Genomic DNA, 20440 nt, shown 5'->3' on the forward strand with positions numbered 1-20440 from the left:
GCCAGTTGATGAGACGACAGACCTCATTGTGATGACGTGCATGCCCCCGAGTGGAAGCCTGCACGTCATCACGGATGTTGCCTGTATGCCTCATGAGACCAACTAGCAACGGTTCCACCCGGTCCCGAATGGCTTCATCCACAGGTATTGGTGTATCCGTTTGCGTGGATACATCTGCCACCTGCGGAGGGGCCGGCCTGAGGCATGCCCGCAGGTGCATACAGATGCAGTCCCAGTCCCAAGGGCAGGAATTAGCATAGGCACCTCCACGGTGACCTGCGCTGCCTCCGGCCCCTGAGACTGGACTGCAGCAGTCACACCTAGGTCATCACCCCGCCGGGACCCATGGACTGGGCTGATGTGGCCTCCTCCTCCTCCACATCCCCCGCCAACATGGATGCATCCGCACCATCTTCCACAGTGTCTTGCCCCTGTGTGGGCTCATCTGTCCCTACCACTGCTGAGGAGTCCTCCAACACCTTCACCCTCTTGGACCTACCCACAGCAGCTCCGGCTGGTTACTCTGACATGGTAGCAACCTCCTCGCTCCCGGAAGATGACAGTACCTGGAAGGACGATTGGGCCTTGCATCTGTGGCTGGTGGAGGCATCCCTGCTGCCTTGCTCTACAGCACCTTTTCTGCCCTCTTCTCCCACCGTCGCTGTGGATGTGAAAACAGAGAACACAAACATCAGGGGACTGAAAATATGTGTGTTTGGCACAATGCAAATGTACATCAGTGGCACTGTCAAAGGTCAAAACCATCACCACTGTCCACTACACACTGGGAAGTGGCATTCACACTCATGCACAATCATGTATGTCATGCGCAACAGACATTCATATCCATGTACAAGGCACTGTGAACACTTCAGAATCATGTGCCCACCTCTCTTGCATCATGGTACTTGCACATCTCATTCACACACATCACCTGACAGTCATGCAACAGCCCATGCAGCTATCACGTCAGAGTGCACATGAGGCCAATTTGGCTGCATGAGTCAATCACACATTCAAATGCGCATGTGTCATACATCCAGGAGTGTTGGACAGTAACACACTCACTTCCCTGACACATGCACATGTACACCATGCATGGCCGTGATGTTGAGGAAAGCACACATGTGTAACACCACTCACTTTCCCTCAGTACAGACACATGTTTGTTTGTTTGTTTGTTTATTTATTTATAGCGCGCGCCAGACCCGGAGGTATCCGGGTGCGTGTTCAAGAACACTTTAAGCTTACAGGTTACAGTTGCAAATTCAAAGTAGTTACAGGATGCATTGCCAGCAAAAGAATGACAATATACATGGTTATATACACAGGTATTTGTACACAGAGGTGTATACACAGTATACACTGAAAGTCAAAGCATGCAGGCTTTAGGAAGAAATACATGCATGCAAACATGTGCATGTCGCTACATGCTTGCGCGTATCACGCATTGAAACCCAAAAACCATTGCTGTCACACATGTTTGAATGGACTCACATGCAGCACTGTCTGGGACATGTACACAGACATCTGTACAAAAGGCATGCCAGACATGAGGCCAAGGTGCACACTGCAACCACACATCAACATGCACATGCACCATGGTGTACGAGAACACATGGACACTTACCAGTCGACTCCAGACAGAGCTCCAAATCCCGGACCTGGGTGTACAGCACTGGATAGAACCTCTCCAGGACCGGATAGTTGTTGTTGGTCAACCGGCCCGGTGCCTCACTTGGTCCTCACCAGCCTTGAGGAAGCGCCAGGCCTTGTTGTGGGTCCTGGCCTTGAAGTCCTTCCAGCACTTGTGCACATGTCTGTAGTCGTGGGATGGCACCCACGATGTCCGCCCAGATCCTCCTCCGTCCTTCATTGCCGACATGCGATGGTCCGTGGAAGAGGGCATCATAATGCCCCAGGACTTGCTCCACCAGAATGTCAACTTCCCTGGCTAAGAAGCTGACAGCCCTGTGCCTTGCTGCCGGGGGGTTGCCACTTGCCTCAGGTGATGTTGGGTCAGACATGGCAACCCCTGAGGCAGATGTGGGTGGTCAAGGTGGTCCTGGGGCAGGGCTGTGGAGCAGTGGTATGGCACATCATCGTGAATCTTCAGGATCAGCAGATGTGGTCACAGTGACAGGAGCACTGGCAATGGCTGTACAGCAGGAATCAAATTGCAGGGCACGTGGGCAGCAGGCACAAAGAGTGGGCTGACAGCAGCAGATGGCTCGTAGGAGCCAGCTCGTGGCACTTGGAGGCAGGTAAATTGGCTGGTAGGCAGGAGCGTGTGTCTTCCATGCTACCCGCGTGGCCAGCCAGAAACAGAGTGACACTGCACGTGCGGAACCAGCGTGTTAGCGTGGATTCAGAGGAAAGGCCCTAAGCGTGTAACTTATGTGACATGCGCTGAACGTTGGGCGTGGCATTCAGGATTGGAATAAAGCAGTGCATAGGAGAGCATCATACGCTTGCCGAGTTATTGCGGACGGATGTATGGACTTCGTTTCCACGCAATCTCTTCTCTGCGTACAAGCCTCTTCTTTTGGTGGGGGATTGCCTCCACACACATGCGCGTGTACTTTTGAGGCTGGCGGTGAGTTGCTTATGCATTTTACAATCTGTGGGTGCCCCTGTGTGTCGCATAACCCCTTATTTAACATCACTGTAGTTTACGTGTCGTTTGTGTACATATTTTTTGTGTTGCTGGGTGACACAGCGTTCTGCGTTAGGTTATTTCTTTACACTTGGGCTGCAGAGGTGTCACATACACATTTTTTTCATATTTGGGGTGCCTGTGCGGTATGCAGCCCATTCATTTTTTTCCCAGGGGTTACATTGAGCCTTGCTGAGGCACACTTGTATGTTTGACATCACGTACACTGCCCCCTCACACAAATTGCCCAGGACAATTGATAGCTGCACCTCCCATTGCACCAATCATCTGTGCCATGACTGGGAGGCAACTAGTGGGAAGGGAGGCAAAGGTGGCCGGGGTGGTGGAGGTCTGCGAGGTGGCGAGGCGCCCGAGGTGATGGAGGAGTCCGGCCCTGTTCAGGGAGAGCCATGCCCCCCACCCAACAGGTTCAGGAAGCTGCAGGGGCAGCTGTAGCAACCACCACCCAGCCTCCAGGTCAGGCAGCCATTCCTGTGGTTCTCACCCCAGTCCACGGAGACGCTGGGGTAGATGCTATCCATGCATTGAAGGGGAAGGGACATGCTGTGCCGCATCATGGCACTGGCACCCAGCACCCAGGGTCCAGATGCAGCAGCACCCAGGATCCAGATGCAGCAGTATCACCTGCTGTACACACCCGCAAGGGTCAGGTAGCTGCAAGGGCAGCTGTAGCAACCACCAGCCAGCCTCCAGGTCAGACTATACTCTAGTAAAATAGTGTAAATTAAAGGGTTGGAAAAAATAGTTTCTATCATTTAAAGTTCCCTGATTGGATAACTCGGCCCACATACATGACGTGATCTCTACTCATAAGGGCGAAGCGCCTTACCATGGTAACGGTCGCCGATGCCTCAACGCGGAGCTTGAACTACTTTCTCAATCACACAGCAACAGGTAAGAGCGATCGCTCCTGCACTAGATAGAGAGCTCCGTTAGGGACGTTTCACAAAATAACTCCTTTATTCTATACGCTTGTTTATAGCATGCTTCTACTTACCTCTTACAATTTGGATACCGTAGAACTGTTTGATAACTGTGCCTATCCATTGATGAATTCTTGCCTCGCATCTATAACATGGCTTTCCCGGCTTTTACACCGGAATTTGGTTTAAACATGCTTGTTTCATCTTTCTGCACTATCTAGGTACGTACTCTATCTAGCCACTCTCACTCATCAATATAATCTCTCCTTACTCCTGCCCATTTACCTTTTCCACCACATTTATATTTCTATATTTCGTTTACAGAACCTTTGTTTTGAAGCTACTGTGGAAATTCAGTGTTAGCTGAATGGACGTCTACGACCATTCGGGATTAGCAAACGTTTTTCAAAATATAGTGTTCATTTCAGAAAGGATTTCTACAATGTAAGCTTCATATACTAGAGGGTTTTGCCATATTAGATGTAGAATTACTCCGTACCCATATATTGACCACGCTGTCCCCCGATTGGAGGACATGATGGCCATCCCTTATTTAAACTTTATGTGGAGTTATGATTGGACACTATAGGATATCTCTCACTATGCTAAATTATAGGGTGCATGCCAGGATCCTTTGACACCCGTTTACCACTATATCTTCATATTTTTCAGACTGAGCTAGCCGATGTTGTTGACTTGGTTGACCGCTACTGCGCCTATTGGGAAGCAGCTTTCCGCATCTCGATATACGCACTGACACCCCCCTTCCTTGAGGTGTTAGACATTGTACTCACATCATCATTTTCTTTAGAGTATCAGGTAAACAAGATTATTGTATTCTATTTATTTTCCACTTGCATGCTATTCTTTCATTACAATTTGGTTTGATGATCAGGGGTGATTTTTGGACCTCTATCCACACAGGCCTTGGGCCCATCCGATGAGCCACTACTGGCTGTTTATAAATCCAATCATTGCAAGATTGACTTTGTTCATTTGAACTATAGGTGACACAAACTAATGTGAATGTAAATACACTAACATGTTTATTATTCATATTTTGTAAATAGTACTATGATTTAACTGTTTTCTCTAACCTGTTAACTTTACAATCTTTCTATCATGAATGTACAAATACAATGTCTTATACACCATTTGTCTATTTCTTATACATTTGTTTAAAGTCTGTTTAGGCCTGAGAAGAAGGGGTTTTCAACCTCGAAATGTGTCGCCAAATGAAAAACAGACTACTAGCAACACTTCTTCAAATTGTTCCTTCTTTTGCAAGAATATTGTGACTGCTTTTGCCTTCAAGACTGTTTTTGCCTTCAAAAACATTTTTTTTGTAACCCTAAAACAAAATATACACATTTTTGTGTTTTACAAAATTTGCATTTGGTCTATTATTATTACCTACAAACTGAATTAATCATTTTGAGTTTACAGTAGTTGGTTTAGCCAACACACAACAGTGTGCAGGGGATGGGAGGGTTCAAAGCTATTTGCACAGACTGGCCATCTAAAAGCAAACTCAAATGCAAATCCAAGTTCAATCCATTAAGTGCTCAGAATGTCCACATCGAAGTTTTCTCCAATGATGTGATTGATGACTTCAAACAAGAAAGAAGGAGAAATAATAAACGCATCAAAAGTAATCTTTCCTGGAAACAATGAAATGCTTTGTCAGACATATGTAAAATGGACAAATATATAGTTAAACCTGCGGACAAAGGCTGCAATATAGTCCTAATGAACAAGCAGGACTAGATAAAAGAAGCTTATATACAGCTCAACGATGTCAAATGCTATGAAAAACTTGCGAGAAATCTCATCAAACAAATGGAAAGTATAATTTGGGATTTCTTAACAAAATGGAAAAACGTAGGTATTCTGGAGGAAGAAATGGTGAAAATGTTATTCACAAAATATTCAGTTACCCCCACAATATACTTCCTGCCAAAAATTCACAAAAACTCCACTAGACCTCCAGGGAGACCCATAGTGACATTGTGTGGCTCACTCCTCGAAAATATGTCCAAATTTGTGGACGAAATACTCTGGACCTTTTTTTCCACACTACCCTCATATATCAGAGACACCACAGATTTGTTATGGAAAATTGATGACTTGCCATGGGAACCAACATATTTATTGGCTACCATGGATGTGGTGCCACTGTATACATCAATCCAACATGAGGATGGCATAAAAGTTTGGGAAACCTTTTTGAAAACGCGATCCCTCAACTACTTCGATCATTCTACCATGATTCTTGAAATGGTGAGACTTTGTTTGGAAAACCATGTTTCTCTTTTCAATGATGAGTTGTTTCGTCAAATTAAGGGCACCGCGATGGGCACTAGATTTGCGCCTAAGTGTGCGAATCTCATGATGGGTAATTGGGAAAAATCAGTGGTATGGGCACAAGAAAATGAGATCTTCACAATATTGTGGCTACGCTACATAGACAATCTATTCATCGTGTGGAATGGCACAGCACAATCTTGGTGAGAGATTGTTAAACTCCTGATCATCAACAACCTGAATCTACAATTTACGGAACAACACAGCGTACATTCCATTGCATTTCTCGATGTAAAAGTTAAAATTGTAGAACAGAAAATTGGGTGTGAGCTCCATAGAAAAACAACATGAGCAAATATTCCTCTTCACGCAAACAGTGCACACCCTAAAAGCCTTTTGTGGAGAATTTATTTGCATAAGATGGAACTGTAGCGATGTCAAAGACTTTGACCGAGCAAGCCAAATTACTGCCCATAACTTTTTACAACAGAGATATCCCAAAAACGTCATTGAAAGATCTTACCTCAAAGTCTGGGATATGAACAGACCTGACCTGTTGATGACATCTAAATTTGATTCTCGGGATATAACAGAAGAGACTACTACCAGATTGATACTAACTTTTGGAAGCCATTCACCTACTATACGAAACATCATTACCAAATACTGGAAAGTTTTGAAGGTGGACAAATATCTAGGCAATGTGTTAAAAGAACGGGCTGATAAAACCTTCCACAAAATTATGTCTACAAAAGATCTGGTAGTTCAAAGTTATATGGTTTCAGACAGTACTCACAGAGGTAGTAACTGGCTCTTAGGGGGACGAAATGGCTTTTTTAAGTGCAGCAAATGCAAAGTGTGTAAATATGCAGTAGCTACATTCATGCCATTCTAAAGACACTGATACAAATTTAGGGCAAAATTACTTGTGAGACTGAATTAGTTTTACATGTCCTGATGTGCCCATGCCTCAAGTGGTATGTTGGCAGCACTAAATGTAAATTAAAAGTACGAATTATACAACATATCAGAGCTATTGTCAACAAGGATCATACATATCCCATGGCGGCAAAACACTTTTCTGAGTTCCATGATGGATACCCTAAGACTTTTACATTCTTTGGTGCCCACAAAGTTGCAACAGGCCCAAGAGGAGGTGACCCCGAAAAACTGTTGCGACAAGAAGAAACGAAATACATAATTGATTTTGAAAGTAAAAACCAGACAGGCCATAATATAGATGAGGAGTTATACACCTTTTTGGGAATGTAGGCAATGTATACTTGTTTCCCCCGTTTCCTCTCTCTTCTCCCTTCACCACTCTCCTTTGTTTTGTTCTGTGACATCATTCACTTACTTTCCTTGGAAAAATAATCCATTGATTAATTTCTCATTTGCTTTTTTTCTCTTCTCTTCTCTTTCCTCCCCCACTTTATTTACGTTCTCTTGCTTTTTTCTTTTTTTGCTCTTTTTGGTGGAGGCGTTCAAGTAAATTTTTAATTCTATCTTCTTATCACTAATTGGTGACACATACCCATACAGATATAGGTGACTTGGACTTAAAGTATAAATACACTACCATGTAGGCCACAAAGATCAAGAGGTGAGGACAATATTATCACCACCATATGTGAATATACATAGGCTTCCTTAAGAGGCATGCAACTAATCACTGAGCAAATATGTGGTATTGTTTTTTAGATGGTGCAATTTGACCTACATTTATTGAATATCCTTTACTATTGTATTGATTTATTGTATAGACTGTATAAGCTCCTTATTAGGGGTCATGGATATATAATTTGCATGACCGTCATTGGTTTTTTAAGGTATTTCTAAGGTATTTGTACCTCAATACATAACGGATGCACATGGCATCTGCCACAAAATAACGTAGTAGTACTTTGCTTGCACTATGCACTGATACTTTTCTTTTTGAACATATTGTGTTATTGGTTCCAAATATATTGAACAACTATTATGTTTGGGCCGATTGGTTATAGATGGTATCAATATGTAAGCATGAGTGAAACATATGTTGTGTACAATCATTGGTTTTATCTGAAGCACTTGCACTTTAATAAATGGCGGATATATTAGGATCCAGTCATACAATCATGCTGCTTATTATTCTTGCACTATGCATTAGCACTTTATCAATATTGTACCACACAAAATCATGTCACTATACATAACCATGCTGTCCATTACTTTAGGCACTATACATGGCCATTTTAACTATCTGGGACCAACATACATAGATATGCCAATATGCGAGCATGGTCACGGCATACAAGGTACAAAAAGTATGGAATAAATGCCTTAAGAACAGCAGATAAATCAGTATGTGTACGCATATTGGATAAATATCAGCAAAGTGCACCACAGCATTATAAATTGCATGACTCTCCAATTGTGGATTGAGGCCAATAATGGGAACAAGGTAAAATGTCAATTTGTGCAATGTTACAATTAATGGTGCAGACTCAGGCATTTCTACACAGAGAATATTTAAATTCTATGCATTTGACATTTATATATGCTGGACTAAATTTCAATCTTGTAGAAACTGTAACATGAGAGTAATATGACTCCTCTCAAAGATGGCCGACAGAAATAGTAGAAGTCATTTAAGTCACCTTTTTACTGTTTGTTATTATGTATATGGTTTAAAATAGGCTCCCATTACAGGGCAGAGTTACTGTGAGCAAGCCACAGGAGTGTGGCGAAACGTGTCAGTTAGCCTCTCGAGGCATTGGGAAGCCTTTTAAAACTGCAATTTGCTAATAAAAGTTTTTTGCGTTATACAATTTATTTTTTAGCAGTTTGTTGGTGTTTTGTTTCCCAACTATTAGAGTTTTTTCGGCAATTCGTGCCGTACTTTGGTGGAATTCAACGCAGATGCGAGTGCTGCTTCAAAGAATAAAGGCTTTGCAGTCTTTCTCTTGGCAAATATATATATATATATTACATGGCCACAGTAGTTATGGTTAAGTTGCTGTTTCCATAGGAAGAGCACTTTTTGGGCGGCTTATAACTATGCTCCCCGTGGACGAATCCTCACCAAACTTTGCAAGAAAAGTATATGGCCCCAATTGTTTTGTAAAGTTTGGTGAGAAATCGTCCAGGGGAGGGGAGTTATAGGGGGGGGTCCCAAAACATATTTTTTTCCCATAGACTGAATGGTGGAAAATCTTTGCGCACGGCTACAGGTGAAACTGCTGGACGGATTTTGACGAAATCTGGGGCAGGTACAGGGGCTTGGTCCAGAAAGCGTGCTTTTATAAATTTTGTCACCATACATGCAGTACGTTCATTTAAAATTATGAAAAAGTAGGTCTGAAATAATTAGTGATATCGATGTTCGCTCCGTGGTCACACTTCCCTGTTCGGTCGACGAACAAGAAACCGATTGGCTAAGGGGCTGCTGTCATGACCGCGTACACGCAACGTCTCTGTCCATTGGCTGCTGCGAGACGTCTTCTCCGTCAGATGGTTTGGATGCGTCTGACATCTTGGATCCACGGAAAGCGGAGTAACAAACGGCGGACATTATTTTCATTACCCTATTTTGCTGTGGGACAGAGCATTGGGAAAGGTTAACACAGTAGGAAATGGGTGATCTGTGCATTTGTTCCCCGGCCGTCATGATGTCATTTCTATGGACACCTTGTACGTACAGTAAATGTGGGGGATAATAACGATAGCATTTCAGTCCATATAGTGGGCAGAACATTTGTAACACTTGACTGCATGTAGGGGATAGGAAATGTGTACCTCTTGAAAGCACGCGGGTATAGGTATTATTACTTACCGAAGGTCTTACTTCCAAGACTCTAGGCCCTGGCCACAACCACCGTAGAATGTGCCAACCATGCATACACCCCTTGTGTTGCATTTTCATTGGCAAGTTGTGGAGAGTGTGTGCAAAACAAAGAGGTGGTGTGGGAACATCGTGCACTCTTGGGTACAAGGCCAAAGGCCATGCACCCAATAATACACTTATACATACTTTATGACGTATGTTCTGTGCCCTCCTTGTACGCACAGAAAATGAGGGGTCCAATAGGTCCAATGTTTCAGCCCGTGCAATGCATGGGGGAGTTGTAAGATTTGTAGGGACACGTGCATTACTGTTTCCAGTGGCTATTATTATATTCATTAGTACGCTGCCATGGTTGGCACATGCTACGGTGGTTGTGGCCAGGGCCTAGAGTCTTGGATGCATGGCTATCGGCCGAAGGCCGAAGGCCTTACTTCCAAGACTCTAGGCCCTGGCCACAAACACAGCTGCATGTGGCAACCATGCATACACCCCTTGTGTTGCATTTTCATTGGCAAGTTGTGGGGAGTGCGTGCAGTGTTGGGTCCAAGGCCAAAGCCCATGCCCCCAACAAGAAAGTGGTAAGTACTACACTTGGAAAACACTGCACACCCATCCCATATACGATCTACAGACATACACCTAGGAGGGAAGCCTCTGGGCAGAGGTACAGCAGGATAACACACCTATAGAATAACCCCCACTACCACACATCACCGAGGTGGTTGTGGGGAGACCCTGCAGTCATGGGTGCATGGCTAAAGCCCATGCATGCAATACTGAAGTCATAAGCAGTGGAGTTACAAGTTAATATGGGTGTGGTGGATTGTGCTCGTTGTTTTGATGCCCTAGTTTCTTCACTTCATGGCTGCAGACGATGGTCCGAAAAGTAAATTTATAAGCAGCTAATTTATAAAGACCATGTTTCAGATATGCAGTGATGGTTGTGGATAGGACCTGCACTCCTTGCAACTTGTTTGTAAGGCGTAGGTGGTAGGTTACTCATCGCATACGAAAGGCGAGCCTACAGGCACTGCAGCATATTACTACCACACATTAGGCGAGTACATTCACATGTGTAGAAAATGCCTGCCAATATACTTACTCCTTACTCTGTTCAGAATCCAGAACGTTTTTTTATGTTTGGTTTTCATACTTGGCGAAAGTATCACTTTTTCCATTTCTGTGATGAAAGAAAAAGGTGTGTTAAAGCTTTGAAGATTTTCCACATTTACCACATTGCTTAATAGACAGTACATTTTTTTTTAGACCCTCATTTTTACTTTACAAACCAGTGTACTGTACATTGCGCTCAGTTTCTGTGTTTGCTTTTCTAATCCTTGGGTCTGGGGAAAAAAATCCTTGTCGGATTAAAAAAAACCTTCATTTCTTATGCAACTAAGTACTTCATTTTTTCCTTTCAGTGTTTTCTTCATTTTCCTGATCAATGTTATGTTTGTTGCCTTCCTGCCCATTTTTATCAGCAGTTAGATACCTGTAGGCGTATTCAAACTGTGCATTTGTTCCTACACATTTTCGATACTCATTCATTTGTTTCGTTGTTACATCCTGTTTCCTTCATCTTTCCCATTAATGTTTTCTTTGTTGCCTTCCTGCCGATTTTAACAACACTTAGATACCGATAGGCATATTCTACCTGTGAATTTGTTTCCAACAATCTGTGATAATCATTTATTTGTGTCATTCTTCCATCCTGTTGGGTAGTTAGATACCTGTAGGCATATTCTAACTGTGCATGTGTACCTACAGATTTGTGATACTCATTCATTTGTGTCGTTGACATATCCTGTTTCCTGTATCTTTCCCATTAATGTTTTCTTTGTTGCCTTCCTGCCCATTTTCAACTACAGTTGGATACGTATAGGCGTATTCTGCCTGTACATTGGTTTCCAACAATCTGTGACAATCATTTATTTGTGTCATTCTTCCATCATGTTGGGTAGTTAGATACCTGGGGGCGTATTCTAACTGTTTGTAGTCTTTCACTTACTTTGTTCACAATTTTGAAGTGCACATTATTTCGTAAATTTTGGCTTCAAGAACATTAAATACCATTTGTTAGGTTAGCTGGCAACCTCTGCTTTAGAGTAATGGTGCTATCATTACATTCAAACCATCCACAATTCTTTTTAATGTATTCAGTGTAGTGACCTGCATTGGTGGTAACTCCTGCATGGTAGATTATTCCTACTGTTGTAAAGGTTTTCTTTCCAAGTGACACTTGACCGTGTGTAAATCCAGTTAGTTTGCAGTTGTTTTTGGTGCCATCTGCATTATAACGTAGAAGCATAAGTATTATGTAGGCATTATGTGATTGTATCAGTAAAGTAGAGTGATTGTCTGAATTGCAAATACTATATAATCTGCCATGGTTTGCATTTTGTACAAGTTGCTGAAAAGGAATGCTCTCACAATTTGGTATGGAAATATACACAAATCGTTCATTTGGGATTTCTTCCTGTATCACTTTGTTACAGAGAGTGCATGTATGTTTCCACATGTGCGAAATTTGGAAAATGTCATTTACAGGTATACTTTTGTTTTCCAATACTAATAGTATGTACATTAGAAATTCTTGTGGATCTTCTTGTGAGTTCTTAGTGAATCTCACCATTCCAGCACAGTCATCCAATTGTTGCCTTACTCCATAAACACTGTATGTGTTGTCAGGATTGCTTGTTGCATTTCTATGCAGTACTAACATTTGCAAACACAATTGGTCTGTGCTGTGCAGGTAAATATTGTTCACAATTGGTGGCAATTGAAATAGAATATTCATTGCTACATTTGCATAGCAACTTACCCCACTTTCATTTGTACATTTTAATGGGCCAGCAAGTTCTGTATCTGAGTGCAGTCGGTTTTTCTGTTGCTTCTTTGTGACGTGCCTGGTTTACATTCCCTAATAGGTTCTTCTATGTTTGCGGCAATAGCTTCTTTTCTTTTCTTTGCGGAATTTGCTGTTGCATTCTGTTGCATTTCTGTTTCATTTACTTTTCTTTTAACACGTTTCACTTTATCTGGAACAGGGTATTGTTTCAGATGAGGGGTGTACAGTGAAAGTCAATTATTGTATTCTAGAATGCAAGGAATATCAGCTTTGACTTTACTTGAATCAAAGTTTATTAACAAAAGACGGTCAAGTGTACGTAAGCGTGATAATGCTATGTAGCTCATGCCTTCCTTAAACACTGTCTTTCCTATATCTATCAATGCTTTAACTAGGGTAAGACCTTGGGATTTATGAATGATAACTGCATATACAAGAGTTAGAGAAAATTGCTCTTTACGTACATACATGTCTTTGAAGAGAAGGAATCAAGCCATTGAGTGCCCTATCCTTTTTACTCCTGAAACTTTATCAAAGCAAATATTTACAAACTGAATGCTGTTATCACGTGGGTATGATTGAAAGCCAACAACTGTGCCCAGTGCTCCATTAACTAGCCCTTGCTCTATGTCAAGGTTACGTTTAATTACTATGCAATTTAATGATAATTTCAATACTTTTTCTAACCCAGCTGTGTTGGAGATTGAATGTTCTAAACTATTTAGGGGCCAATTCATAGAATTCGGCGCACAAGTGGCGCACGCAGCTGGCGCACAGTGTGCGCGTGCGGTAGTCTGCGCCAGCCGCGTGCGCCGAAACACATTCAGGCGCACAGCGTATTCATGGATTCCAACATCCACAACCAGCTGTGGCGCAGAGTGGCGCAGCGACCCTGCAGCAGCGTCAGTTACGCCCCCAAGAACGCCCCTTGCGCAGGGAAAAGCCATCAAAATCCCCAATCCAGCGCAAAGGGCAGCAGCAAACGCAGAGCGGGGAGCGTGTATTTCAGGGGTGTGCGGGTGTCCCCACACGCGATAGGCCTGGGTACGTGTATTACAGGGGTGCGCGAGAAAATCTACACGGGATTGGGCTGGGTACGTGGATTTCAGGGGTGCGCGAGAAAATCTACACGCGATTGGCCTGGGTACGTGTATTACAGGGGTGCGCGAGAAAATCTACACGCGATTGGGCTGGGTACGTGGATTTCAGGGGTGCGCGAGAAAATCTACACGCGATTGGGCTGGGTACGTGGATTTCAGGGGTGCGCGAGAAATTCTACACGCGATTGGCCTGGGTACGTGGATTTCAGGGGTGCGCGAGAAAATCTACACGCGATTGGGCTGGGTACGTGGATTTCAGGGGTGCGCGAGAAATTCTACACGCGATTGGCCTGGGTACGTGGATTTCAGGGGTGCGCGAGAAAATCTACACGCGATTGGGCTGGGTACGTGGATTTCAGGGGTGCGCGAGAAAATCTACACGCGATTGGGCTGGGTACGTGGATTTCAGGGGTGCGCGAGAAATTCTACACGCGATTGGGCTGGGTACGTGGATTTCAGGGGTGCACGAGAAATTCTACACGCGATTGGCCTGGGTACGTGGATTTCAGGGGTGCGCGAGAAAATCTACACGCGATTGGGCTGGGTACGTGGATTTCAGGGGTGCGCGAGAAAATCTACACGCGATTGGGCTGGGTACGTGGATTTCAGGGGTGCGCGAGAAATTCTACACGCGATTGGCCTGGGTACGTGGATTTCAGGGGTGCGCGAGAAATTCTACACGCGATTGGCCTGGGTACGTGGATTTCAGGGGTGCGTGAGAAATTCTACACGCGATTGGGCTGGGTACGTGGATTTCAGGGGTGCGCGAGAAATCCTACACGCGATTGGGCCTGTGCGAGTGGGGCAGTGTATTACGTAGGTGTGCGGGAAGTTGAAGAGGTGAATTGCCAGTGTGGGTCCTCCCAGGTCTCCCCTCTACCCCCTCCACGACCTCTGCAGGCAGCCCACACCACAGGGGACTACCCTGCACCCCTGGTCATGTCCCGCAGGCAGCCCATCCACCATGGGCATGCCCCCCAGCCAAGCCACATGTCCCCTTGCACCCCCAGCCCCCAGCACCGTGGGGCACCTGCCAGCAGGCCCCCAACCATGTCCCACTCATGTCCCCTTGCACCCCCACCCCTCCAGTCACCAGGGGCAGCCTCCACCAGGCCCCCACCCATGTCTCCCACCACCCCCACCCCTCCAGTCACCAGGGGCAGCCTCCACAAGGCCCCCACCCATGTCTCCCACCACCCCCACCCCCCAGCACTGTGGGGCACCTGCCAGCAGGCCCCCAACCATGTCTCCCACCACCCCCACCCCCCAGTCACCAGGGGCAGCCTCCACCAGGCCCCCACCCATGTCTCCCACCACCCCCACTCCCCAGTCACCAGGGGCAGCCTCCACAAGGCCCCCACCCATGTCTCCCACCACCCCCACCCCCCAGTCACCAGGGGCAGCCTCCACAAGGCCCCCACCCATGTCTCCCACCACCCCCACCCCCCAGTCACCAGGGGCAGCCTCCACAAGGCCCCCAACCATGTCTCACACCACCCCCACCCCTCCAGTCACCAGGGGCAGCCTCCACAAGGCCCCCACTCATGTCTCACACCACCCCCACCCCTCCAGTCACCAGGGGCAGCCTCCACAAGGCCCCCCACCATGTCTCCCACCACCCCCACCCCCAGCAGGCCCCCACTCATGTCCCCTTGCACCCCCACCCCCCAGCACTGTGGGGCACCTGCCAGCAGGCCCCCAACCATGTCTCCCACCACCCCCACCCCTCCAGTCACCAGGGGCAGCCTCCACAAGGCCCCCCACCATGTCTCCCACCACCCCCACCCCCAGCAGGCCCCCACTCATGTCCCCTTGCACCCCCACCCCCCAGCACTGTGGGGCACCTGCCAGCAGGCCCCCAACCATGTCCCACTCATGTCCCCTTGCACCCCCACCCCCCAGCAGGCCCCTACTCATGTCCCCCTGCACCCCCACCCCCCAGCACTGTGGGGCACCTGCCAGCAGGCCCCCAATCATGTCCCCTTGCACCCCCACCCCCCAGCAGGCCCCCACTCATGTCCCCCTGCACCCCCACCCCCCAGCACTGTGGGGCACCTGCCAGCAGGCCCCCAACCATGTCCCCTTGCACCCCCACCCCCCAGCACTGTGGGGCACCTGCCAGCAGGCCCCCAACCATGTCTCCCACCACCCCCACCCCTCCAGTCACCAGGGGCAGCCTCCACAAGGCCCCCCACCATGTCTCCCATCACCCCCACCCCCAGCAGGCCCCCACTCATGTCCCCTTGCACCCCCACCCCCCAGCACTGTGGGGCACCTGCCAGCAGGCCCCCAACCATGTCTCCCACCACCCTCACCCCTCCAGTCACCAGGGGCAGCCTCCACAAGGCCCCCCACCATGTCTCCCACCACCCCCACCCCCAGCAGGCCCCCACTCATGTCCCCTTGCACCCCCACCCCCCAGCACTGTGGGGCACCTGCCAGCAGGCCCCCAACCATGTCCCACTCATGTCCCCTTGCACCCCCACCCCCCAGCAGGCCCCTACTCATGTCCCCCTGCACCCCCACCCCCCAGCACTGTGGGGCACCTGCCAGCAGGCCCCCAATCATGTCCCCTTGCACCCCCACCCCCCAGCAGGCCCCCACTCATGTCCCCCTGCACCCCCACCCCCCAGCACTGTGGGGCACCTGCCAGCAGGCCCCCAACCATGTCCCCCTGCACCCCCACCCCCCAGCACTGTGGGGCACCTGCCAGCAGGCCCCCAATCATGTCCCCTTGCACCCCCACCCCCCAGCAGGCCCCCACTCATGTCCCCCTGCACCCCCACCCCCCAGCACTGTGGGGCACCTGCCAGCAGGCCCCCAACCATGTCCCCTTGCACCCCCACCCCCCAGCACTGTGGGGCACCTGCCAGCAGGCCCCCAACCATGTCTCCCACCACCCCACCCCTCCAGTCACCAGGGGCAGCCTCCACAAGGCCCCCCACCATGTCTCCCATCACCCCCACCCCCAGCAGGCCCCCACTCATGTCCCCTTGCACCCCCACCCCCCAGCACTGTGGGGCACCTGCCAGCAGGCCCCCAACCATGTCTCCCACCACCCCCACCCCTCCAGTCACCAGGGGCAGCCTCCACAAGGCCCCCCACCATGTCTCCCACCACCCCCACCCCCAGCAGGCCCCCACTCATGTCCCCTTGCACCCCCACCCCCCAGCACTGTGGGGCACCTGCCAGCAGGCCCCCAACCATGTCCCACTCATGTCCCCTTGCACCCCCACCCCCAGCAGGCCCCTACTCATGTCCCCCTGCACCCCCACCCCCCAGCACTGTGGGGCACCTGCCAGCAGGCCCCCAATCATGTCCCCCTGCACCCCCACCCCCCAGCACTGTGGGGCACCTGCCAGCAGGCCCCCAACCATGTCCCCTTGCACCCCCACCCCCCAGCACTGTGGGGCACCTGCCAGCAGGCCCCCAACCATGTCTCCCACCACCCCCACCCCTCCAGTCACCGGGGGCAGCCTCCACAAGGCCCCCCACCATGTCTCCCACCACCCCCACCCCCAGCAGGCCCCCACTCATGTCCCCCTGCACCCCCACCCCCCAGCACTGTGGGGCACCTGCCAGCAGGCCCCCAACCATGTCCCCTTGCACCCCCACCCCCCAGCACTGTGGGGCACCTGCCAGCAGGCCCCCAACCATGTCTCCCACCACCCCCACCCCTCCAGTCACCGGGGGCAGCCTCCACAAGGCCCCCCACCATGTCTCCCACCACCCCCACCCCCAGCAGGCCCCCACTCATGTCCCCTTGCACCCCCACCCCCCAGCACTGTGGGGCACCTGCCAGCAGGCCCCCAACCATGTCCCACTCATGTCCCCTTGCACCCCCACCCCCCAGCAGGCCCCTACTCATGTCCCCCTGCACCCCCACCCCCCAGCACTGTGGGGCACCAGCCAGCAGGCCCCCAATCATGTCCCCTTGCACCCCCACCCCCCAGCAGGCCCCCACTCATGTCCCCCTGCACCCCCACCCCCCAGCACTGTGGGGCACCTGCCAGCAGGCCCCCAACCATGTCCCCTTGCACCCCCACCCCCCAGCACTGTGGGGCACCTGCCAGCAGGCCCCCAACCATGTCCCACTCATGTCCCCTTGCACCCCCACCCCCCAGCAGGCCCCTACACATGTCCCCCTGCACCCCCACCCCCCAGCACTGTGGGGCACCTGCCAGCAGGCCCCCAATCATGTCCCCTTGCACCCCCACCCCCCAGCAGGCCCCCACTCATGTCCCCCTGCACCCCCACCCCCCAGCACTGTGGGGCACCTGCCAGCAGGCCCCCAACCATGTCCCCTTGCACCCCCACCCCCCAGCACTGTGGGGCACCTGCCAGCAGGCCCCCAACCATGTCCCACTCATGTCCCTTTGCACCCCCACCCCCCAGCAGGCCCCTACTCATGTCCCCCTGCACCCCCACCCCCCAGCACTGTGGGTCACCTGCCAGCAGGCCCCCAATCATGTCCCCTTGCACCCCCACCCCCCAGCAGGCCCCCACTCATGTCCCCCTGCATCCCCACCCCCCAGCACTGTGGGGCACCTGCCAGCAGGCCCCCAACCATGTCCCCTTGCACCCCCACCCCCAAGCACTGTGGGGCACCTGCCAGCAGGCCCCCAACCATGTCCCACTCATGTCCCCTTGCACCCCCAGCCCCCAGCAGGCCCCTACTCATGTCCCCCTGCACCCCCACCCCCCAGCACTGTGGGGCACCTGCCAGCAGGCCCCCAATCATGTCCCCTTGCACCCCCACCCCCCAGCAGGCCCCCACTCATGTCCCCCTGCACCCCCACCCCCCAGCACTGTGGGGCACCTGCCAGCAGGCCCCCAACCATGTCCCCTTGCACCCCCACCCCCCAGCACTGTGGGGCACCTGCCAGCAGGCCCCCAACCATGTCCCACTCATGTCCCCTTGCACCCCCACCCCCCAGCAGGCCCCTACTCATGTCCCCCTGCACCCCCACCCCCCAGCACTGTGGGGCACCTGCCAGCAGGCCCCCAATCATGTCCCCTTGCACCCCCACCCCCCAGCAGGCCCCCACTCATGTCCCCCTGCACCCCCACCCCCCAGCACTGTGGGGCACCTGCCAGCAGGCCCCCAACCATGTCCCCTTGCACCCCCACCCCCCAGCAGGCCCCCACTCATGTCCCCCTGCCCCCAGGTCCTGACGACACGCAATCATGGCAGTAATGGGCAGCCTACCCAGCACAAACACCCAGCCAAGGATTGCATCCACCCACATAGTAGATGCAATTACATGATACAACCCCAATGGCAAGTATGTAAATGAACACATGTCCCTCACACACACATACACAATGGGTGCAAGTGAATGTCAAAACCCATATCATGACATGCATGAAACCAATGAGAAAATACCACAAATGTAAGTAATAAATAGATGTATTAAAGATGAAAATGAAGTAAAGAAATAAAACACACAACAATGGGGATGACAAAACAAATGGTCCATGTCCAAGAACTAATAGAAAAAATCAAAAAACAAAGGAATCCAAAAACTAATGTAGTCCAAAGCAAAATAATGGGGGGGAAAATAAGGAAAAACCATTGCCTCATGGTGAACACAAATATAAATCCAACAAATGTTTTCCAAACATCAAACTATGTACAAGAACATCCCAGGGTCCATGAGCCCAACACCATAAATTAAACCTACTACTACTAACTAATAATAAAAATATATACAGAAAAGTGGCCATTGTCCGAGCGGTCCAAAAAAAAGTTAAAAAATAAAGGAAACCTAACACTAACTAACTAAAGAACTATATACAATGGCAGCGGGCAAGTCCTGCGGCTCACTCTGTGATGTTGCCGGCCAGGGCATCCTCGAACTCCATGTCGATGTCCCGGAGGCGGGACTCTGTCCTGGCCCCGAGGTCTCGCAGGGACAACCCCATGTCCACCTCAAACTCCCTGCGAGCTTCCTCGAGGCACTCAGCCCGCCTCAACGCCCGACGCATGGAGAACTCCGCCCTGACCATGGTGAGCCGCTCCTCTTCCGCCCGCTGCCGCTCCGCACCTATCCGCTGGACCAACTGCTCCCACACGGAAGACACTGCCATCCCAGGGTTCTCCTGCCCTCCGGCCGATGCCTGCCCCTCTGATCTTGATGGCCCCGAGCCATGATGCCTCCCACGTCGAGCCTGCTGCTGCCTCCGACGCCACTGCCTCTGCCAGCACGACGGCATCCAGGCTGATGGAATCCACCGATGCCGTCGTGCACGTGCCCTGCCAGATGATGCCGGCACATCCTCCATCTGCAGGGGGACAGTTGCTGGTGTGTCCACCCCTGCTGGACCTTCGACTCCCGACTGTGGCAGGGATGGGGTCTCCACCGAGCTGGCTGCGTTGGTCGGGGCAGGTCCACAGGGGGCCCTGGTGGCATCTGGGCCGGAAGACGGCATGGAGCACGACTGGCGCATAGCCACCACAGAGGAGGAGAGGGTCGCCAGAAGGCCACACACATGTAGGAAACCCCCGACCATGGCGGCTCCCAAATGGTTCACGTACGCACAGTGCTCTTCTTGATGATGTGCATGCTCCTCCCGGGAAGCATGCACCTCATCACGAATGCCAGCCGTGCGCAACGCGACACCAATCAGGACCCTCTCCATACGGCCAGGGGTCCCCTCGTCCGCAGGTAGAGGAGTGTCAGATGACATGGACATCTCCCCTACCTGCGGACGGGCCTGGGATGGGGCATCCCTGCTGGTGCATGGTGGTGCAGTCACAGT

At 50.2% G+C, this 20440-nt stretch overlaps 1 protein-coding gene across 1 annotated transcript in view; it reads left to right on the top strand.

The window, feature by feature from the left end:
• The first annotated feature begins 393 nt into the window (after positions 1 to 393).
• LOC138514511 (olfactory receptor 13G1-like) overlaps positions 394 to 20440 on the top strand; it is a 70526-nt gene continuing 50479 nt past the window's right edge. Inside the window, exon 1 of the mRNA XM_069629984.1 lies at positions 394 to 562. Coding sequence (XP_069486085.1) covers positions 394 to 562 — 169 coding nt within the window. The remainder of the gene's footprint in view (positions 563 to 20440) is intronic.

This window comes from Ambystoma mexicanum, chromosome 12 (assembly GCF_040938575.1).
Source record: "Ambystoma mexicanum isolate Mex_15411 chromosome 12, UKY_AmexF1_1, whole genome shotgun sequence".
NCBI lineage: Eukaryota > Metazoa > Chordata > Amphibia > Caudata > Ambystomatidae > Ambystoma > Ambystoma mexicanum.